Source organism: Drosophila tropicalis, unplaced genomic scaffold (genome assembly GCF_018151085.1).
Source record: "Drosophila tropicalis isolate 14030-0801.00 unplaced genomic scaffold, ASM1815108v1 contig_593, whole genome shotgun sequence".
NCBI classification, from domain to species: Eukaryota; Metazoa; Arthropoda; class Insecta; order Diptera; family Drosophilidae; genus Drosophila; species Drosophila tropicalis.
The window spans coordinates 12,986,330-13,009,231 of NW_027173070.1; the positions used below are offsets into that span (position 1 = coordinate 12,986,330).

At 34.9% G+C, this 22,902-nt stretch overlaps 3 protein-coding genes across 3 annotated transcripts; 1 reads left to right on the plus strand and 2 right to left on the minus strand.

The window, feature by feature from the left end:
* Positions 1 to 1,095: 1,095 nt before the first annotated feature.
* On the plus strand, positions 1,096 to 8,935 carry DAT (Sodium-dependent dopamine transporter). Its single transcript, XM_068289179.1, has 9 exons — positions 1,096 to 1,331; positions 3,565 to 3,944; positions 6,296 to 6,430; positions 6,499 to 6,653; positions 6,706 to 6,893; positions 7,109 to 7,247; positions 7,309 to 7,547; positions 7,612 to 7,849; positions 7,911 to 8,935. Exons 2-9 carry the CDS (start codon positions 3,692 to 3,694, stop codon positions 8,538 to 8,540), a joined length of 1,977 nt encoding a protein of 658 aa, XP_068145280.1. The 5' UTR covers positions 1,096 to 1,331; positions 3,565 to 3,691; the 3' UTR covers positions 8,541 to 8,935.
* Positions 8,936 to 10,738: 1,803 nt separating this feature from the next.
* On the minus strand, positions 10,739 to 22,242 carry Syn2 (Syntrophin-like 2). The gene is made up of 9 exons (XM_068289322.1): positions 21,848 to 22,242; positions 16,770 to 16,844; positions 15,361 to 15,799; positions 15,129 to 15,293; positions 14,884 to 15,068; positions 14,665 to 14,823; positions 14,369 to 14,593; positions 12,820 to 13,023; positions 10,739 to 12,750 (listed from the first exon to the last, which is right to left on the minus strand). The coding sequence occupies exons 2-9, from the start codon at positions 16,827 to 16,829 to the stop codon at positions 12,640 to 12,642; spliced, it is 1,548 nt and encodes a 515-aa protein (XP_068145423.1). The 5' UTR covers positions 16,830 to 16,844; positions 21,848 to 22,242; the 3' UTR covers positions 10,739 to 12,639.
* LOC137577379 (synaptic vesicle glycoprotein 2C-like) lies at positions 16,974 to 19,983 on the minus strand. Its single transcript, XM_068290818.1, has 8 exons — positions 19,552 to 19,983; positions 19,296 to 19,474; positions 18,236 to 18,539; positions 17,995 to 18,163; positions 17,813 to 17,924; positions 17,585 to 17,744; positions 17,396 to 17,523; positions 16,974 to 17,187 (listed from the first exon to the last, which is right to left on the minus strand). Exons 1-8 carry the CDS (start codon positions 19,926 to 19,928, stop codon positions 17,126 to 17,128), a joined length of 1,491 nt encoding a protein of 496 aa, XP_068146919.1. The 5' UTR covers positions 19,929 to 19,983; the 3' UTR covers positions 16,974 to 17,125.
* Positions 22,243 to 22,902: the final 660 nt, after the last annotated feature.

A 22,902-nucleotide genomic window follows, 5' to 3' on the forward strand; every position in this document is an offset into this window, starting at 1 on the left:
TTAATAAATTAAAATTAAAAATTTCATCTAAAAACATTAAAATGAGATTTTACTTTCGAAAATCTAAAATTTAAAAGAATCCTAAAAATGTTATTATACCAGAATGATGGCAACTCTTTTCCATATATACATATTCTCACTACTCCAAATCATAATTAAAGCCATGAAAAACATTTCTCTAACCAAGAATACTCTGCTTCTGCTTCTTGAGTTCATTTTCAGATCATTAATGACTTTTATGTTGGAAGAAAATGGTCAAAGCTTTGGATCATTTTTAATATCTGTTTCGACTTTTTTTTTTGAGTCATATTCATATACATATATCACAATCCTACCTTGTACCTTATTTAAAACAGGTTTTGAGCCATTTTCGAAACTTTTCTTAAATCAATTTTGAATATATTTGTTTGTTAATATAAATACAAGAGAGCTCCTGAATAAGTCATTAAGTTGATGGGTAAGAAATAAGAGGTCTATTTTTTGAGCCCAATTTATTCTTACTTTCTGTTTATACTTTATTCTTACTACTTTCTTTCTAGCTTAGTCAATTGTCCGTTGTTAAGTCTAATGTTTATTTTCTTATTATTTTCTTCTTTTCGGTCTCTTTAATTGTAGAAATAATTTAAATCAAATGTCATTTGAATCAAAGCTTCTAAAAATTAACAGAGCTCTGTTAGAAAAGCTTATGGCCGTTAACAGAACTTAACGGATTTATGTCATGTCTATCATACATTCTCAAGTGCACCCACAAACACACACACACACACACACACACACATATATACATACATACAGTTACATACACACATACATACATACATAAGTATTTACAAAGAGGCAACTCTAATTGGTCACTTCCGTTCCGGACAGAACGTTTCCTTGGCGCATGCGGACGTGGAGGCTAAACTTCTGTAGTTGCTGCTGTTTCTGACACTCACACACATGCACATACACATTGTATGTGTGTGTGTGTGTGTGTGTGACAACCACTTGTCGCGGGCTATAAAAGTCGCAGCTTGGCTTGAACTCAGTTGCATACGTTCGAATGATATCTTTAACGCAACAGCTCTAAATTTTTCTAGTGTTTATTCTCAATATATTTTCTGCTTTTCCACGGTCAAAAAATTGTATAAAGTGTCCAAAAAGTGTATATTTGTAACCAACGTGTTTATTAAAACCAAATTAAAGTCATCCTTTCAATCAGTAATTTGTTACAAATAATTTGTCATTCATATAATTATTATTATTATTACTGTAATGACTCTGGAAACTCTGTAAAATGGATTGGCACTTCAACTGTATTTGATTCCAGACTTTGTGCAATTTTCAAGGTAATGCAATCAGTTTTCAAAATATGTGCAAAATGTGCAACTAGTGCGGTTTTAGTCAGTGATTTATATAAATATATATATATATTTTTTACATCTTATGGTTGATTTTTGAAAAAATTAAGTCAAAACTGTTTAATAAAAGCAAAAAAAAGTTTTAATTGTAATTCTCATTTAGTTCAAACATTTGGTTATGGATATTGCATTAAATAAAATTAAACAACATACAGAATTTTTGATAAATTAGTGTTCGAATAGTGACAATTTTAGGATAGAGTCAATATTACGTTTCGTTCACATTAAAGAATATCTAAAATCTAAATCTAAAGTCTTAAAATCTTCTTAGGAGAAGAGAATAAAGATTGGAGCTAAGACATAAGATTGATTGTATAAAGGCATAAGATTCAGATACAACTTTATGTTTCTATTATTTTCTTTATACAATTTGAACTCAAATAAAAATCATAATGACTTTGGTTATGGAAAATACAGTAGAATACGCTCAAGGGTTTGACGATTTTTGTCGTTATATCCGGAAGACGTACTAACAGAAGGCCCTTTCATATAACTTTGTATTGGGACCAACCAATCACTCATCGAACTTTAGTCGCTATAACAGGATTCTACTGTATGCATATTAGTAATCATTTTTATGTTAGACAGAACGGTCCTAGAAGGAGTTGTAGAGTTAGTTAATTAACTTTGACTGACTTTCATTCTTTGGGGTATTTGGCTTAAAACAGCATCATTTTAATTTAAACTTCGCATCCTAAAATCAGAAATTTATATATGTATCTATTTGTGGATGGCTAAAATGCTATATATTATGAATTATCTATATTTAGTTCTTAATATTAAATATTTCCAATCGCTAAACCTATAAGAGACATCACTTAATTCTATTATTAAGAACGGATTACAGAACATTATGAAAATTATAAGAAAAACGAATCGTTCCTATCATTATTTATTAATATTTTATAGCTTAAAGTGTTAAAAACAAGAACAAATTAATACATTTTTGAAAGATGTTTGAATTTTGCTATTCAAAATGTCGTTTAATGGACAAAATGAGTTAAATAAAAGGCGGATCTAGGTAATATAATGAAAATTTACTCCCTAAAGTATGCAATAAGCTCTCCAATAATTCGCTTTTTGTGACATTTAAAGTAACTTTAGAATTTCTTGTGAATAAAAACTAATCCTCAATGCCAAAAAAATGTTAATAGACAATTTCTAACTAAAAAAGCATTTGAAAATTTATAAATTTTTCGAAAACAATAATTGCTCTTCGAGCCCATTGCATAATTAAAGGGGCAAACTTGCCCTAAGGTTAAATAGATGAAAAGAGACTTGCATTTTCTAAGCAAAAATCATCTGAGTTGAAGTTTTATTCTCATTTCAATTCCTTCTTTCTATAATTTGCATTCCAAATACATAATACAAGCAAATAATAATCGATGGGAAGACTTTAAACAGTTGTTGATAAAATAAATACCACAGACTTGTAGAAGATAGTATACCAGCTTGAAAATTGAGCTCTATTAATAACTTTGGCTTGACAATGTTTCTCTGTCTGCCTTTTGATTTAATTATACAAGTGACTCTCTCTCTCTCTCTCTCTCTCTCTCGCTCTATCGCAGCGTGAGGCAATCAAAATTTTGTTTGGCCTAATTAAAGCCACAGATATATGTATTAACTTACATATATGATTTATGACATAAATGTGGATCATCTTAATTAAGTATACTTCATGGGAAGAGCATGTTATGAGTTTTGTTTATAAATAAATATGAGAAATGTACATACTTAACTTTTGAGTATTAGTAAAGGTTTTAAGCTCTTTCTTTTTTGTATTTTAAAAATTCATAATCTAAAACACACACACACACACACACACACAGACATCCAGGCACTTACGCACATATTTCTTTATACTGCTGTCAATTGAGTGAAGTGAAGTGTTTGTGTGTGCGCGAGCCACCTGTCGTATACGTAATATGCTCCCAATCCCCTTATATGCCCCCGATATCCTTCATCCACAACAAAACAAGCTCTTCAAGGGCTGGAGCAGGACATGTCCATATCGATGTCGTGACCAAACATCTGTCAAGTGCTTACCTACATACATACTCTTTCTCTTACATCTAGGCCAGATTGTTTGTGGTTGTAGCTAAAGATTTTCCTTTGACTTTTTACCCACAATTTGTTTGTTTTCTGTTTTTTTTTTTTGCAGAATTTGGCGAGCAGGCATCGGGGCACTGTCCGTGTGCGTGAGAGAGAGCGATAGAGTGTGAGTGCGAGTGAGTGTGTGTGTGTGTGTGTGTGCGAGGGTCGGGGATATTGGTTCGATTGGTTTGCAGATGTCACCAAATACCGGACAACAAGATCAGGAACAGCAGCAGCAGCAGAACCAACAGCAACAACAGCCACATCAAACAATAAACAAATCACCCATTCCACACGATAATAACTTGAATGATAATACCAGCATTAACGACGACGATCGCGAGACATGGAGCGGCAAAGTGGATTTTTTATTATCAGTTATTGGATTCGCTGTAGATTTAGCAAACGTTTGGAGATTTCCATATTTATGCTACAAAAACGGAGGTGGTAAGTATCAACAGACTTTCTCTAACCAAGATAATGAGTATTAGTAAGCCACAAGTGTTCATTTTAGTCCCGATCTCCAACAGTTTAAGCATAAGAACTAAAATCATGAAAAGTATTTTGAGGTCTTGCCCCTATTCTATTGCTGTTTAGGCCAATTAGGGCATAGAAATAATTCATGTGGTTTCTCTTTACACACCATTGAGCTTGAGAGAGAGAGAGAGAAAAGCAATTGTCCTCATTCCTTCACTTTTTGGTTTACTTGCCTTGTTAACACTTTGCCTAGAACTTAACGAAAAGAGGGAATGGAGGAAGGGGGACCAGAAAAGTGCGTGCGAAGTGCTGCTGTGGCCATTAACTTCTAGGGCAGCATTCACTTCCTGCAAAGTAAAAAGTAAAGGCAAAGGGAAAGGAAAACTCATTCGCCATGCTCCCCCCCCTCCACAGCAACCCCAAGAGCAACAGCATTCACATCTACATCCACATCCATTCAGCCATCATCATTCAAAACAATTTCAAAGTTAAGTGCTTTTGTATGACAACTAAATCTGGCAGTCATAATCGCATTTGGCTCCTTCTCCAGTACTGAATAAGCCTCTCTCTCTCTCTTCTGCCTTCATTCCCGTACCACTTTTTTCTTCTTTTTGCTTACTCCTTGTCTATATATCTCACACACAATGCCAACTTATAAGTAATACGCATTGTGGGAAAAAATGAAATTCATGTGCCACACACGTTTTTTGTCCTCCATCCTTTTTTTTTTTCCTTCTGCACTCGTATTAGATGGAGCACTTAGAAATGGATTCTGATTTCTGATGCTTATGGCCTTTTTTTTTTACGTTTCACACCAGCGAGGGCGAGGGTTTCTTCCACAAAAGACATACATATAGCATCCAACTAGCTAAACTTTGAAATTTACATCAATACATAACAAGTTGGTTGAAGTCTTAGAAAAGTGGTCTAAACAACATTTGTGGCAACCCTCGTGCTCACTTGGACAATACTTACCACTTGTATTTACTATTTTATGATTTAAGCTTTAAAATCCAAATAAATTATGGTCATATTTATGCGCTTCATTGCACTCCATCAAGTATGTAAGTGAATGTTGTAGAATGAGAACCTGAGGAGCTGGATGGATGGATGGATAGATGGATGGATGGAGGGAGGGAATGAAAGGAATAGGAACGTTTCGGTGAATGGAGCTGCTTAACTTAAGCTTTTTATTGCCAGCGGTGGCCAAGGCGTTGCTAGGCTTAACTTTTCTCTCTCAGCTTAGTTGGCATTATGATGGAGTCGTCGTTCCTGCTAAAATGCTTATAAGGACCTACGACTTGAGCCTGAAACTGATACGAACCGGAAATGTATATTAACTAAAGGAAATTAAGGCATCATCAGCAGCAGCAGCAACAAGAGAAACTTTTGCCCTGCCCAAACATTCTCTTTTCGTTTTGTTTTATTTTACATTTTCTTTTATAATTGACAACATCATGATGATGTGAGCCTTTTCCACTTATAAAAGACCGTCGACGACTTTGTCACCCACTTTGCCTGCTAATAGACATAATCAAATCATAAAAAAGTAAAGCCCCGCCACTCCCCCACCTGCCAACATAACCTCCTACAGCCGACAACCTGCCAGCTCTCTTCCTTTTTCTATGTCACTCAACACAAAGTATCGATGGCACTTTACCAATTGTTGGGTGGAGGCGGGGTCCATATACGCCCACAAGTTCGAGTGCATGAGACAAAAACGTCGAATTACGGGGCCGTGGTGAGGTGGTGAGGGTGAAAGGACCTTTCTCGGCCCTGTTAATGTTTTTAAAATGTCCTTAGAGAGTGGCACTTGTAAAACAATTTGATTTTGTATATGGATGGGTGTAGCGACAAAAACAGATATTGACATGGGTCCATGGGTCAATCGCCACTCCTATTCTTTACTTTGGTCTAGGGACGGATGCAGGATGCAGTATGCCGGATGCCATATGCCGTGACAATATTGTCGGGGCATAAACTCACAAAAAGAAAAAAAAAGAACCCAACATGGCCAGCTTCAAATACAGTGGTCCATTCAGTGGCCAATCATGGTCAATATTAGTTACATATTTGTTTCATCAGTAAATTAAAGTTAGTAGAGAGTTTACAATAGCCCAGCAAATTGAAGTAACAACAATTTACTTAATGATTATATAACATTTCAACCACTGTGCCTCTGAGTCCAAGGGCCAACTAAAATGAGCTTGTTTCCGTTCAAAAAAAAAAAAAAAAAGAGAACGAAGAAAAATAGATAACAGAATGAAAAAAGTTGAACTAATTTCCACATCATTCAATTTTACCCCCGTGCACTTTAACAGGCGCTTTCCTTGTACCCTATGGAATCATGTTGGTAGTTGGTGGTATTCCACTTTTCTACATGGAATTGGCCCTGGGTCAGCACAATCGTAAGGGGGCCATCACATGTTGGGGTCGTCTTGTGCCCCTCTTTAAAGGTGAGTGCAAACAAAAAAAGCTAAAAATCAAAGTCAAAGTCTTCTTCACATTTTCTCTTGTTTTTTAGGCATTGGTTATGCTGTGGTTCTTATTGCCTTCTATGTTGATTTCTATTATAATGTTATCATTGCCTGGTCATTGCGTTTCTTTTTTGCCTCATTTACCAACGCTTTGCCCTGGACATCGTGCAACAATGCCTGGAATACACCTCAATGCAGGCCGGTAAGAGAATCGTACATTAAGTAGAGTCCTTTTGATAACAGCTTGTTTGCAGTTTGAGAGCCAAAATTCCACACGTTTAATAGTCAATGGCAATACAAGTGATATTTATTTGTATGGCAATCAAAGTTTATATTTTACAAATGAATCCATGTACTATGGAAATGCCACCAGTTTGACCCCAGCCATTGCTCCCTCATCTCATGTTGAGGGTTATCAATCGGCGGCTTCTGAATACTTTAAGTGAGTATCTACATAGTGGAAATGGCCTTTGCCCCTTAAAGTATGCAATACGTTGGAAAAGTATTCATTATTTTGAAGCCAAACATCTCTACAAACAATGTTTACTTTGAGGCAAATTTCTTTATGTTTTAATGGGGCCATTGCATACTTTTGGGGAGCAAAGTTTTACAGCGCAAGATCCTTTACAAGTCTCCTAATATCCTTTTTTTTTACAGTCGCTATATTTTGGAACTAAATCAAAGTGAAGGCATTCATGATCTGGGTGCTATTAAATGGGATATGGCTTTGTGTCTACTTATTGTCTATCTCATTTGCTACTTTTCGTTGTGGAAAGGTATTAGCACCTCCGGCAAGGTATGATAATCCTAGATATGGAATTGCTTCAATCTTTAACCATTTGTATATCATTTTTTAGGTGGTTTGGTTTACAGCTTTATTTCCCTACGTGGTCTTGCTGATTCTACTCATACGTGGTCTAACCTTACCAGGATCATTTATGGGTATCCAATATTATTTGACACCCAATTTCAGTGCCATTTACAAAGCCGAAGTATGGGTAGATGCTGCCACCCAAGTGTTCTTTTCACTGGGACCAGGTTTTGGTGTACTCTTAGCCTATGCCTCATACAATAAATACCACAATAATGTGTATAAGTAAGTAAATACATATATTAAAGTAAAGAAAGAGAGAGATACTCATATTATTATCCATTACTAGAGATGCTTTGCTCACCAGCTTCATTAATTCGGCTACAAGTTTTGTGGCTGGTTTTGTGATATTCTCCGTATTGGGTTATATGGCTCATACATTGGGTGTACGCATCGAAGATGTGGCCACCGAGGGTCCTGGATTGGTATTCGTTGTCTATCCGGCAGCAATTGCCACAATGCCAGCCAGCACATTTTGGGCCTTGATATTCTTCATGATGTTACTTACTCTGGGTCTGGATAGTTCGGTAAAAATCAAAGGGAGTTAAGTTTGAAATGTTTATTTAATTTGAATCTCTTTGTTTGCAGTTTGGTGGATCGGAGGCCATTATAACAGCTTTGTCGGATGAATTTCCGAAAATTCGCCGTAATCGAGAGCTCTTTGTGGCCGGACTCTTTTCATTGTATTTTGTTGTTGGCCTGGCCAGTTGTACACAGGGTGGCTTCTATTTCTTTCACTTGCTCGACCGATATGCCGCCGGCTATTCCATATTGGTGGCTGTATTTTTCGAGGCCATTGCCGTCTCCTGGATATATGGGACGAAACGTTTTAGTGATGATATCCGGGATATGATTGGCTTTCCACCGGGAATGTATTGGCAAGTCTGTTGGAGATTCGTGGCCCCAATTTTCTTGCTATTCATCACAGTCTATGGCCTAATTGGCTATGAGCCGTTAACCTACGGCGACTATGAGTATCCAGGATGGGCCAACACTTTGGGCTGGTGCATAGCCGGCTCCTCGGTTGTGATGATACCAGCTGTGGCCATATTAAAGTTAATCTCCACACCGGGCACTCTAAGTCAGCGATTGACTGCCTTGACGACGCCATGGCGGGATCAGCAAATGGAAATGTCATTGACCCTGAACGGAGTGACCACTGAGGTGACTCTGGTACGAATAACCGAGACCGATCACAAGGGTGCCGTGGATGTCTGAGTTCGGCCTAGATTTCAAATTTATTATGTTTGAAGATTTACCAACAACTTCGGCTTATAGGTTACAACCTTTCGTTTTCCTAATTTCATTTCGATTGGCTTTGATCTTGATGGTAAGATCCTATAATGAAGCATACTTTCGCATACAACGTAATGTACTTACCACTTAGGTTTCTGAGTCTAAAGGTTAAGACTAGCTTGTAGTTGAGTAGAGAAGAAACCATTATCAAAAACCCATTACAAAAACAAACAAAAAAAAACCTAAACAAATGCTGTGTAGATAATACAGAAACTTAGAACATTTGAATTTGATAACTTTTGCTTGCTAATGCCAAAAGGAATTAAACACAAACGACCAAAAAAAAAAAAAAAAAACAAAAAATACTTAAACATAAATGTTACCTACCTAAATTACCAATCAAAAAAACTTAAAAAAAAGATTGTACATAAATTTATGCATTTTGTATATTAAATCTATAATTATTATTTTCGATTTAAGGGAAAATCTTTTCGAATCAGCCACGAAAAGATTTTCTATGCAATAGTTTTCATTTACATTTTGAAAATTTCAATCAAACAGCCATATTGAAATTTTCAAAAATAAAATATTGTTAAAAATCGTTTTTGTTAAAACAAAATGAAACAAAATTGTCAGCCATCAATTTTGTTTCGATTTGTAGTATTATTAAAATAAATATTATTCTATTTTTCAGTTACTGAAGTTAACAAATTGTGTAATTACTTTTTTGTTTTTTAAATGAGAGATGAAATTTCAGATTAGCAAAGTGAAAAGTTTTAAAGTATTTAAGGATTTTCTGAAATTGTTTTCCTTTCGCTTTAATACATACTTTTCAAATCTTGGGTAACTTTTCTCTATATATTTGCACCTTAATGCTGATCAAGAATATATATACATACATACATAATTTATAGCCCATTTTGCTGACTTTTCATGAGCGTAGCCAAGATGTCAGCCAAAATATATAATAATAGTTTATTTTTATAACATTGTCTTAATAATTTTATAAAATCTAGAAGTCATATATATTTTTTAAACGGTTCAACTCATCAGCAAGTAATTTTGCTTGATTTTCGACAACCATTTTCCATTTTATCAGACTCCCCCTTTGTAATCAATTTCTTAATTCATTAGTTCTAAATGACTTTTCAATTGTTGCAGTGTTAGAGGGTTGAGCTAACGCAATGCCTAACATTAGTTGGAAAAAGGGACAAAAAGGACGATCAAGCAGCTCTTGTTTCGCAAAGATTTCAGATCCGTTATCAGACTTAAACCAAACTTCACTTCGTTTTTGAGCACATCAAAAATTTTCATAGTCCTTTGCCGACAACTTCAATTCCTTAAATAAGGAATAAATATCGAAAATTCAGAAGTGTATTTTCTTTTAGAAAACCTTGTTTTAAACCACAATGTATAAGAATCTATTATCACTCTGTTAGGAAATCAAAGGGCGTGGTATTCAAAAGCCCCTCTGAGTTTAGCTTACGTTTCCATTGTATAGATGTTAGGTATCAAAAATTAAGTAAGTCGTCTCTGTCTCTGACCTTTGTATACAAATATTTGGAAAATGTGTGTCTCCTGGCATATGCTATCTCGCTTACTCTTACAAACACAGGACCACAGTAGCACCGCCTCTAGCCAACGGCCAATTCAGCCCTTTAGACCGCCTAATAAAATTCGTTTCTACGTACATATATTTTGCGTGTTTTTAGTACGATTTTGATCAAATTTGGTAGATTGGTAGATTTAAGACTAACGAGTTTGCCGAATTTGATTCCGATAGTGAAAAAATAGTCAGAGGCAATCGATTTTACCATAATCATAATCTGAGCACATAGAAAACCATTCAACGTACCAAATTTAAAGACTTTACCTTTGTTAGTTTTTCGATAAATATATAATTTGTGGGGACGGAAGGGGCGTAGCAAAAATTTTAAATTAACTTGATCACTATAAATATTACACGAGTTTACGTACGAAATATGGCGGCTCTATCTTTTACAGTCTCCGAGATCTAGGTGTTCATACGGACGTACATACAGCTGTTGATTCTGACCAAGAACATACTTACCTAATGGGGTCGAAAAAGCTTCCTTGAGCCTGTTACATACATTTTGGCGACTTCAATATACCATTTCACCCTCTATCCATGCATGGTATAAAAATAATATTCGAATTGCTCTGTTCATGGTTCGGAACAACTTTTAGCTAAGTAAGTTTTCATTTATTTGAATTTAGTTACACTTGTACATTGGAAAATTAAAACATGTATTTTAGTTATCTTGAAAGGGGTGGAGTGGAGTGTGGCTGGGGGATAGTTAGAGCTATTTTCCTCTCGATGATAATTCACAGTAATTTCAATTCGATGATGCCAAAGTATTAATAGAGTTTGTTCACTTAAACATGAAATTGACAAAGGTTTCTTTTAAAAATAATTAGCAAGCCGCATTTAGTGAGGGAATGACAAGGAGTTGGAGAAAGGGATTGTTAAGCATATTTGTAGGTAAGTAAATATTGTGTTTTTGTTTTGGTATATTTGTATTTCGTATTTGATTAATTTGCGGTGTATTTGTTTGTTTTTTGTTTACGTATCCATTTCTCTTGGTCTTGTTTAAGGTGCCATCAAGTTGTATTGGTTAGTTTATGGATTAAAATATGTTTAGTTTTGTCCGGCTAAATTGCTGTTGGGTTTTCTTATATTTTTGTTGTTTCTCGTTATACATTTATATGGTATTTTGATCTGTTAGCGCATATTTACAGCCGTTTTGTTAAGAATAATATGGAAGTAGTTTTTGTTTTTACTTTCTCAACACATCAAAAGGTTTTGCTTGCTCTCAATTCTCATATGGAGTTATCATATCTTATTTCCTTGTATACGATTATATATTTTTCGGCTGTTTTATATGTATAAGTTGCTTACAGTTCTATATGTAGATTTGTTTACTGATATGATTGCGTTTTTGGGTGTGGTTTTAGGGTTATGCGGCATGAACGTGGCTAGTTCCAATTTCCTTGACAGATTTTGACAGTTTTTCTCAGTGTACTGAGTTCACACATTTGTTAAAGAAGTTCTTGGAAGTTTCAGTTGAAGACAATGTTCAAGCATTGACTTTGGGAATCATTTACCTGGCATATGTTGCGTATACGTTATGTTTAGCTGTCTCTATCACTATCAATCTCTATAGCCACGCCCATGTTTATGCGATTATATGGTTAATCTATAGCGGCATTTTTGCGACATTCATTTTGTGCTCACTTAATTTGCTAACTAATTCGTATAAATATTTGTTTTTTATTTTTTTTTTTATCTCTTTGTGCAACAAATTTGTTTATCATTCATTCGTTCACTTTCAAAAAAGACACATTCTGAATTGACGAATGACATTTATATATATATATTTTAGTATGAGTCATCATTATATATATTTGTGTGTGTGTGTGTGTGTGGGTGTGTCTGTGTGTGTGTGTATATATATATACGGAATCACTTATAACAGTTGATCATCTTATATTTCATTGTATAAAAATCTAATAAAATATGATTTCGAGTTATTGAGAGTTGTTTTTTTTTTTTGTTTTTGTCATGTGCATTTGAGAATTTCGGTGGATGTATTTTTTGTTGTTGTTTTTATTTTGTGTGTATTTAATGTGAGTCAATGGTTAATTTATTTAAAGCATTCATTTGTTTTTAGTTTTGTTTTTTTGTTTTCTTTTGGTATCGAAAATTCAATTTTCATTTGTATTAAAAAACCAAAACGAATTGACTAAAAAAACACAACGTTGTGTATTAAACTTTAAGGGTCAAAACAAGTATATATATGTATGTATGTATATATAGTATGTATAGGAAACAAAGTCTAGTTAGTAATTATTAGGTATATATGTATATATAAGCTTAAAATTTACTAATTACTATAATATATATATATGTACCTATAATGCACCAAGAGATTTCACTTTAAGTTGACTCTAATTTAGTGTGTATGCAACATACATAATAATATATATATATATATATAAGTATATATATAATTAAGTAGATCTATGTGGTACGCTAAGCATTTCTTTTTGGTTTTTTGATTTAAGTCTGTTGTATTGAACTTAAGAACGCCGGATCAACTGAGGCCACCTTGGCGGTAAGAAAAGCATGCATACAAAACAATAAACTTTGCAGAACTTGACACTCCAGTTCCTGGGGAAGAGAGGAGAGCAGACAAGAATTTTAGTAGGTCGATATGAGGGGCTTGTTTAATAAACTTACTTTAGTTTCTATGGCGCGGCTTTCGTGATCCTGAAAATGTAATTTCAATTTGGATTTACCATCATCACTTGATCCTCTCAGTTGTGAGAACTTGTAATGCCAGACAATTGCCGAATCGGAGCCTTCGGCTAAGGAGAATCCCGCCTGCCAGTCAAGGGTTAAGCCACCACTTTTACCATGATGAGAGACAGCAAATGTTTTGCGCTAAAAAAAAACGAAGAGGAATAAAAACGTTAATCTATATATTGACCACGAGAAAGGGAGAAGAAAAGAACGGCCTCTGATCTAACTAAAGGGTGAAGTTGATGGTAATCAGAGCAGAAAAGTCAGAACATAGTTAGTACAGTGTTTTAAGGATAAAAGAATATAGTTTCTGGTGATCGAACAATCAAAAGCCCAAAGGAGACAGTAGGGTTTTGAAAGGTGTGGCATCTCTCTCTTAACTCATTGAAATGAGCTAACAGTACCTAGTGTAGCTCGTCTGGTCCGACCAAAAGCTTGTGACATTGTGAAAGAGTTTTCATAACACTTGGTCAGTGCCGGATTAGCAGCAAAGCAGGATTAACAAATGCTACGGGACTTTTAAAGATTTCTTATCACTGAAAAGTTGATACAATGATTGAACATTTATCAAAATAAAAGACAAAGTCAAAGATCAAGACTTAATTTAAACTTTCGTTGGATCTATAACTTCGCCCACCGATTTACGCACTGATATCTCATTTGAATGCTTTAATGTTTTAGAAATTTGCATGTAATTAACACTTGTTATCAAGTTATTTTTTATAAATGGGATACAAATTCTAAGAAAAAGCTAAGTTTACCAAAAATTTCATAAAGTTATAATCTTGTAAATTTTTGCAGTACTGGAAAAAATTCATGTCTTTATATAGAAATTTGAATGAGGTCTTTCAATTTGTATAAAACTCTATTTGATGTCATTATAAAATATTTAAAATTTCTATTTAATTATTGCCCTTGCGAATCGTTGTTGTTATTGTCAACAAAAATGTTTTTTTATATTCATTACGTAGACAATTATTTTGCCTTTTTTGTGGGAACTTGAATTACTTGGAACGAGAACTCATATTTCCGAATTAGAGCCAGAATATAACTTGATTTTGTTAAGTTATCAATTCAGTTATAATTTTTTCATGTTCTTTTGACTAACAAATACAAGGGGCACTCGTTTTGTTCTGCAATGATCTAATTAAATGGATGTACATAAACTCAATAAGGAAGAATAATTAAAATAAGTCTAAAAGTTGAATTCTGAACTGATACGAGTTAAGTGTATGCAAGATCTTTACCCAAATAAAGGGAGAACTAAAGGAAAATTTTGTTTGAGTCTCTCTAAAAACCCAAGAGCACTCGAGTTCGAAGCAATTAGTAGTTCTTTTGGGAATAATTTGAAGGATTGTGGATTAAAGCGTCTTTTTTCATACATTTAGATTTCTTCTTCACCGGCAAGACCCTTTCTTGAAATGTCAATGCTTGCAATGATCTTCTTTCCAAAAAACTTTAGAAAATTTTTAGTCATTCTACTTACACCCAACTTAATAACACTGGTTACTATGGCAGCATTCCAACTATTCTCAATGCGTAGCAATTCCTGTCGCGTTTCAACACTTAAATAGCGTGGTTCGTGGCCCGAACTTTGCAGTAAAAAGCAATGCTGGCGACTATCCACAGTTTCCGATTCCTTGACAATACGAAACATGGTCTGATAGACTTTATAGACGACCAAAGCCTTACTAATGCCAGCCACATTGAGCTACAAGGAGAAAACAAACATCGGTTAATCGCAAATTGAGACTCTAAAGGTTTATAATAAAAGCAACTCACTGGTGGCGTCTCGAAGAGCATAACTTCCGTACCCTTGAGCAATAGAAATCTGGGCTTATAACTCTGCCATGATATATTATTATTGATGACACCTTCATTTACCCAGCCCATGTACTCAATGCGTTCGCCTACGGCAAAATTGCGATTGTAGAGTTTCATCTGCAAATTCAAAAATAGAAGTAAGCAACAAAATTTAGAGAGAAAAGGATTATTTTTTACCTGTAGGTGCGTTAGGCCGACTACATTGTCGGTTATCAGTTTCAGCCACTGACTTAAGATGGCCAATTCGTCGCAGTGTATGACACCAGTGGTAACACCATTAAGACCACGCACCTCAAAGGCATTTTGACGCAACTTATCGGTGCCATAAATATATCGAGTAACATAGGCCATCATCAGGGGTACTTCAAGGACAAAAGTTGGGAATCAAAAGTGTCCAAATATAAAGTATGTTTTCATCCTACCTGTCACAACATCTGTCCAGCGTTTCTCGGGCTCTGAACATATGGACATGGGGCGACTGCAACTGCGGCTTATAGTCCCACTATTCACAGAGGACTTGTAGCCCTCGTCGGCTTTGAGTTCAGCGCAAGTCACATCGTTGTCAGAGTCTGGAGTATCTTTAGTTACTGCAATTACGAAACAGAAAAGATATTAATCAGTCATGCGATTTGTGGTCCTGCCTTCGTCACTCACATTGTTTTTGCAGGAATGGCGTTGCCGCACGATAATGCTTAACCGTCAGGACGACAATATCCCCAGCATTTCGCAATATATTGACTGCATCGTCGTGAGGGCATGCGGTAATATATTCTCCATTGACCTTTATGATGGCATCACCCACAAACAGTTGTCCTGTTATATCCGCCGCTTGATCCTTATAGATACGTGATATCAATATGGGTAATTTGTGCTCGGCACCACCCTTTATGCTCAGGCCAAGACCACCCTGTTTCTGTCTAGTGATTTGCACCATGCGCTCCTTTGATTCCATTGGCGGTCCATTGTGATGGGAACTGCTTGTGGGTGTAACAACTTCGAGTTTTTGCAGTGACAACAATTCCATTGTTAGATTAAGCCGTTGCGGCTCTGGTCTACATTTACCATCACTCACATGGACCATGCCAGTGCGGACCTGCAAGGGAATGAACCATTTCCGGCATTAATTCTAGCAAATCTGAACTCAATTGTATCGCCATTGTGATGAGAAACTGCTTAAATGGTTTAAATCAAAAACAGAGATTGCCTTTCTAAATTACTCTACAACTTTTAAGAGATGAACGACTGATGGATTTCCAATATACATATAATATAAATACCTGAACAGATTTCTCTTTTAAGCACTACATTTGACTTATTTATAACATGACTAAACAAAACTATTACACCACCACAAATAGGAGACATTTTGACCTACAAATTTCCATGAATTATTCTGATATGGATTTGGCAGGACACAGTTACGTTAATGGAAACAAAACACCGAACACAGCAGCTCGAAATGAATCCCCAGTCATAATTTATTGAAAACAATTACAAAAAAGAAGACTCATAAAAGCACAAAACTATAACTACCCATTACAGAGATTATTAAACCACATCATAACCTAATCAGATCAGGTTAGATATAAAGAGTCCACATAGAACACTAAACATTAACTCACTCACTCATATTAACTAATGAACACTTATTAAAATGGAAATATTTCCTTGATCCCTTTCGACGTAACAAGCCAAATGAGTATTGCTGAGGGTGTCCAGAATCCGCCCCTAGATTCCTGGGCAAAACTCATTAACGGATCTACAAATTATTTTGTCAGTATGTCGACATTTTGAAATAAAGAGTGATAAAAAAGTATCAAAGACTCTTTCAATTATTGATATTTCGGATGGACAAAACAAAATCCGTTATTATAATTTGTTTAAATATATACTATATACATATGTATATTCAAGACTGTTGTCTCCGATTCGGAATTTCGAATTTGAGACCTGTTTTCCCTATTCCGAAGTAACAAGCAATCAATAATAGCAAGTTCGAAGATCTTAGAAACTAATCTTAAATTTAAAGCTAAGCTAAGATTCAGTTTTTTACATTTACTTACCTTTAAATTTTGGTCAAGTTTCTCTTCGATTGGCGTAGCCATGGTATCCGACAGCTTCATATTTACTTGTTTCAACTGCAAATGAAAAGCAAAGTTAATCGATCAATAACTAATTATGTATATTTTCCAAGTGGCTCATTTGCACAGGAAAAACTTTTGATTGATTGAGCCATAGAAATTGTTTTAAATGAAAATCTGAAATAATATATTTGCCATGTATTTATTTTGCATTTATAATTGATTAATAGCAATCCAGTTTAATTGCATTTATAAATATTAAATAATAATTGAACATGTTTCTCGTTGGTTACAGTCTCATGACCCAAATAGGTGAATCTCCGTGAATGGGGTTGACATTAAATCATCACGACTTGCCTTTTCTGGGGCTTTGGTAACAAGAGAGACGCCAGGACGGTGGCTAAATGGGGCAAAGGTAAGAATGTTAGTTTCTACAATCGGCTTAAGATCCGACTTTAAATTACCCTGTACCCAGAGGGGAAATTTTAATATTTCAGGTTGGCTGAAGGTATTTGTTTGAAAATAATAGACATAAGCTACAAATTATTAGAATAAAGTCCCATGGGTGCAGGGTAATTTCAAATGGATCTATATCTCCTGAATCTTACTTATATCACTAGCTATAAGCCATCCAATTACATAATAGCATCCCAAACCCATCAATTGGGGTAGCAAATGATTGCCTACTAATGAACCAAAACGACCCGAAAATTGTATAATGGAAAGAAATGTAGTGCTAAAAAATCGTGGAAGGTATAAACACGGTAAAATAAAAAGGAAAAAATCCTTAAACCTACCGGACAATGGTTGGAAAATAGTGAACAGCCAGATTATTAACAGCCATGGCACTAACGTATTCCACGCATAGATATAGACCCAAAACGGTTAGAACGCCAAGATAACTTTCGGCTAAAAGGAAAGCGATGGTGATCAAACTGCTAATAATTGTCATCCCAACTGATAAAAGTTTTGGAAAGTATCTATAAGTATTTGAATATACTGCACACACTTTATCCATATCATACCCAACATCTTGACAACATCATAATGACCAGCCAGTAGCATGGCTATAAGGAAACCATCAAAGCAAAGAATACATATATATAAATTGCCAAGGTAAGCTGATGCTTTAACATTCTAAATACACAGAAATGAGATTAAAAGATTTGGTTGGGTTGTCCTTTGATCGATCTGACTCAGAACTCACTGATTTACAAACTTGCTCTGCATTTACATTCGTCATATTGGGAGCCACTGTGGTTGGCGTTGGTTTTGGCCTATTCAACTCTTGGACAACGCCACAAAATGTTACATTCTCCATTTGTTGTCGGGCTATTTGCACAAATGTGGGTTGCCACAAACGTATCGTATTCTGACTGTATGTTAAATATATTATAAATAAATGCAGATTGCAAATCGAATTTCCAATTTTGTACTGAAATACCAACCACATTAATATGCAAACTTCTATGACTACTAAGTTGGCCAATGCAATTAAATGATGTTTTTTAACTGCATTCACCATTCCTTTAAAATCGAAACGAGCCTTTTCCATTTTATAAAGGGTTATGTCGGGCAACTCTTGACCACGTTTGCCATTAAGATATTGTATCTTCTTCAGAGTGTTCATTGCTCTTGCGTTCTTGCCATGATGTATATCAAACTTGGGGCTTTCGGGCATAAACCCAAAACCTATGGCAACAATTATGCTTGGAATTGTACCCAAGGTGAGAAACAGTTGCCAACTTGCATCTGTAGAGATAAACATATATGTACTTAATTAACTTTTAAAGTAGAAACAGATCTGTCATGTATACAGTTTTCTATTCTTCTTTCATTTCCCAAAAATGGATTGTTTACTATATCTAAAAACAGATCCAGAAGATCTCTTTCATTAGTGACAGTGGGAACTTAAATGAAAATCGGTTAAAAAGGATTTTCAAAGATGATTTTGTTTTGGTTTCAGACTGTATTTTTACCAATTTCTAATCGATTTTACCATCTAAATCGGTTTGTAACATATTATAGTTTTTAATGGTTTAAATCCGATCTTTAAGATTACTTTCGAATGAGAAAACTAATAGTTATTTGAATTATAGTTATTAGAGAATATTTGAGATGTTTGTAAAATAAATTTTGGTGATTCTAACTATTTTTCCCCAGATTGTATCAAATTTCTATCTTATTTCAAAGAATTATATCCCAATTAAATTGCAATTAAGCACATTTCAAACATTGGTTACTTAAAGTTTTAATGCAGATTAAAAGACATTATTCTTACTTTAAAATAATGACATGATTTTTTTATGAAATAAAGATTTATTGGTAAGCCTTAAATGAATTTTTGTCTCTTAATAACTTGCTTGATATACAAGTCCAATTTCAAATTGATTGATTAAAAGCATTTACTATACTTTTCATAAATGAATGAAGATACAATCCCCTATTCAATTCAATTCAATTTTTATATGGAACTGTCTAAAGATGATTAAACTCCAATTTACTTACATGAAAACTTGTCGTTGCCTAGTTTGAAATCAGATGGCAATATTATTAGGGCCATAATTGGCAAAATGCCTGATGCTATATTCAACATAAAGCCACATAGGAACATCATGGGGGTTCGCTTGGAACTTGAATGCACCTCGGCTAGGTAGGTCAAGAATGAGGAATATCCACCACAAATGCTGATTTTATAGAAAACACACACACAGAGACACACACAAAGACTTATTTAAAGTTTTTATTTAGTTTAATGCCTTACCATAAACCGCTTAAAAACTTGCATACGCACATGGTGGGAAAATTTTGGCTCAATGCCAGAATATTACCAAATATTGCATCGCCTATATGGCTAAGGATTATCACAGGTCGTCGACCCAAATTATCCGATATGAGAGCCCAAAAGGTGGCACCGGCAATCATGCCAAAATAGACCATACCATTCAATGTGCCCCTCTCGGCATTGGTTAAGGACAATTCACATTCCATTGATGTCATGGCATATGAGAAGATTGAGGTACAGAATATTATTGCCATGGAAACAAACAGACTAATGAAACCCATGATGACGTTGAAACCACCGAAACCAGAGGCAATTAGCACCGCATCAAGATCATCTTCAGTGTCAAGGCTATCCATTGTATTTTTTTTTTTTTAACAAAAGTGTATTTAAATCGAATGAATGTGTATTAAAGTTTTTGTTTTTGGATTTGTCATGCAGGGCAAGCTATAGAAAATTTACAATGTGTGCTTCAGGTGATTCGATTAATTGCTTAATTCAATTAACTACCGCTCTTAATTAAAATCAATTAGATGAAACAAGGTCAAGTGCACACAATATAGGCACACATACACACACATATGTATGCAAGTGACGTTGCCTTAACCATTTTCTAGAAAAACAAACAGAAACATATGTTTTCAATTAAACATCAAGTAATCATCAAACGGAATGTATAAATAAATATTCAAACGGAAAACGAAGACTAAAATTGAAATATGAGCATAAACATATTTGAAGTATTGATGCCGTCGTCGTCGATGATGATGATGATGATGATGCCTGAAGTGTGGTCCCAGCTGGCATGAGGGAACAACTCCACACACCACCGCCCCCACCGCTGCGATTCCCCACTATAAATAGGTACACAGAGTGTAGCGAGGTGTTAGAGAAAAGTTCCAACAAATGAAATTCGATGTCTATTTCATTGCCTAGCTAAAAGATATCTTTAGCATCTGAATAACAAGTCACAATGATTTATCGATTGAGTCAGATACAACCTACTTACTGAAATAACTAGAAGACACGCTTTTTATGACCGTAAGTTAAGGTTAAGCTGACAAAAATAAAAAGCAACCCACTTTTACGCCCCTCAACCAAGAGTCAACTATAAATAAGTACACCAGGTCAAACGAGGTGTTGATGAAAAGTTGACAGTCAATGAAAATGGGGAAAAACTTAAGATTAACAATAAGATTATATAGGTGAAGAGGAAATCGATTCTAATCCAGCGCATGGAGGATTGTTTGTTCAGAAATCACTTTGGAGTCCTCATGTTGATTCATTGATGATTATTTTTATAATTGCTTCAATAAACGCTCTGAAATGACTCCTCCATATGCTCAAAATTTGGTTTGTATAAAGTTAAAAAACAAAAAAGTTAATAATAACTTTAAAAAGAATCGAAACTGGTTAAAGGATTATAGGGGATCAAGGGGAGTCGCATTTAAGGCACCAGATCAGATCAGAATTAAGTAACTTGAATAACTTTCGCTTATGACCCGAAATTATAGAAAATACCGAGTCGGTTAGATCTAAAATTAAAACCATAAAAATTTGTGGTAAAATGTTTAAAACTGTTTTATGATCTTAAGAATGTGATAAGATTCCCGTTCTATCTGTTCACATTTTTAATTAACTAACTTTTTGAATGCACCTCGCCTAGCATCAGCAAATAAACATAATTTCTCTTTTATTTTTGTGGCTATAGATTCCATCAGGAATTCATCTTGAAGCTAATTCTTAGCCAAGTGCCAAATTTATGCACTTACCACAAGCACACACACTTATGCACACACACACACACATACATAAGTAAGCATACTGTGAACACGTGAGTGTGTGTACGTGTATGTAGAAATTCGCGCTGTTGTCCTGGGTTACCTTTGATTATGGCTATATTACGTGTGCGTTGCCCTTTTGCGTGTTTTTTGGACAAAAAAAAAAGAACTACACAAAAAAAAAAAAACAACAACAAAAAGAGGGAAAATGAAATAAAACAGTACCGTAAAGTTTGTGTGTGCTTCTCGGTTCAGGGATTTGGGATAGGAGAGGGCGTTTAGGGGGGAGATTTTGGCTCAAACCAAGGCAGGCACAACATGTTGGAAGAGACATGACAATCAGCTGACAAGAAACTTTGCCAGAACTTTGAACCAATATCACATATTTTGCCCACTTTTCTTCTTTATGTTGCCTTAGCAAATGAAACTAAACGAGAAAAGTTGCAAAATATTTTCCACCAACTCAACTCTTTGTGAACATTTGTTTCTTGACTTACTTTGATTCCAGTTTTGTTGTTGTTGCTGCTGCTGCTGTTGATGATGCTACTTTTGGTTTATCTATTTATGTATATAAATTGAAGCTTCTGTCAAGTGAGAATCCTTTTTGTAAATTGGGTCACATTTTTCTACATTCGCCACTCAATCATATCCATATTACTATGTTGACCCATTCACGGTTGATGGAAATTGCAACTCACATAAGTATGCTAAACTTTTTTTTTGTTTTTCTCATAGTTTTTTTCCCTTCTTCACTTTAATGTTCGTTTTTTTTCTCTCCTTCAAATTCGTTTGACAATTTTTTTTTCATATATGTATATGTATTGGTTTATAGTAGACGTTCAGTTGACTTTGCCGTTTTGGGTTAAAAAGCACACACAACATTCCCAATGGCTGTTCAGGAGCGAACTGAGCTAACGAACGAGCGCGAGAGAGGCGAGGTAATTCTCCACATATAAACACACCGACTCACCCATACATATATACACAGATATCATCCCCTCTGTGACTTTACAGAGAGCATATGGTCTAGCCGCTGCAGAGTTGCCATCCACCATAAAGCGAAGCTTTCGAAAGCTCTTTCGGCTAAGCAAAAAGTTCTATCTAGACATTCACATATCGGAAACTTTTGTTGAATAAAGATTATAGAAGGCGCCACTGTTGTTAAACGATATAAATTGGAGTAAATACAGCAAAGCCTGAAATGAAGCAACTTTGAAAGTTTCTAGAAAGTCGTTTCCTAACCAAGGACTAAAAGCATTTCTCAAACAGGAAACAGGATTCGAACTTCATTTTAGACTTATAAAATCTGAATTTTTTGTTTTTATCACAATTTATATCAAACATATGACCAAATAACCGGATGTAGAGCTTTGAAATGAACGAATCCTTTCCCCTAAAGTATGCAATAAGCAGTTCGAGATACTAAATTATAAAGGTATTGTTTTAATTCTTTGCTGAAAGCTCTTCTCGACTTAAATGGCTTAATTATAAATACTTTGTATAACGATCCCAAAGAAAGATTATATTGAAGTTTGTTTTATTAGTTACAGTA

Bases quoted from the DNA above. Each gene is read 5' to 3' on its own strand.
- DAT (XM_068289179.1), top strand. From the start codon at position 3,692: ATGTCACCAAATACCGGACAACAAGATCAGGAACAGCAGCAGCAGCAG. The intron at 3,945-6,295 runs GTAAGTATCAAC...GCACTTTAACAG, and splicing joins ATGCTACAAAAACGGAGGTG to GCGCTTTCCTTGTACCCTAT. The intron at 6,654-6,705 runs GTAAGAGAATCG...GCTTGTTTGCAG, and splicing joins ATACACCTCAATGCAGGCCG to TTTGAGAGCCAAAATTCCAC.
- LOC137577379 (XM_068290818.1), bottom strand. From the start codon at position 19,928: ATGGATAGCCTTGACACTGAAGATGATCTTGATGCGGTGCTAATTGCC. The intron at 18,540-19,295 runs GTAAGTAAATTG...TTATCTCTACAG, and splicing joins AGGCAACGACAAGTTTTCAT to ATGCAAGTTGGCAACTGTTT. The intron at 17,188-17,395 runs GTAAGATTCAGG...TGCCCCATTTAG, and splicing joins GCTTATAGCTAGTGATATAA to CCACCGTCCTGGCGTCTCTC.
- Syn2 (XM_068289322.1), bottom strand. From the start codon at position 16,829: ATGAAGCTGTCGGATACCATGGCTACGCCAATCGAAGAGAAACTTGAC. The intron at 15,800-16,769 runs GTAAGTAAATGT...ATTCCCTTGCAG, and splicing joins AACTTGACCAAAATTTAAAG to GTCCGCACTGGCATGGTCCA. The intron at 15,069-15,128 runs GTAGGATGAAAA...TTGTCCTTGAAG, and splicing joins CTGGACAGATGTTGTGACAG to TACCCCTGATGATGGCCTAT.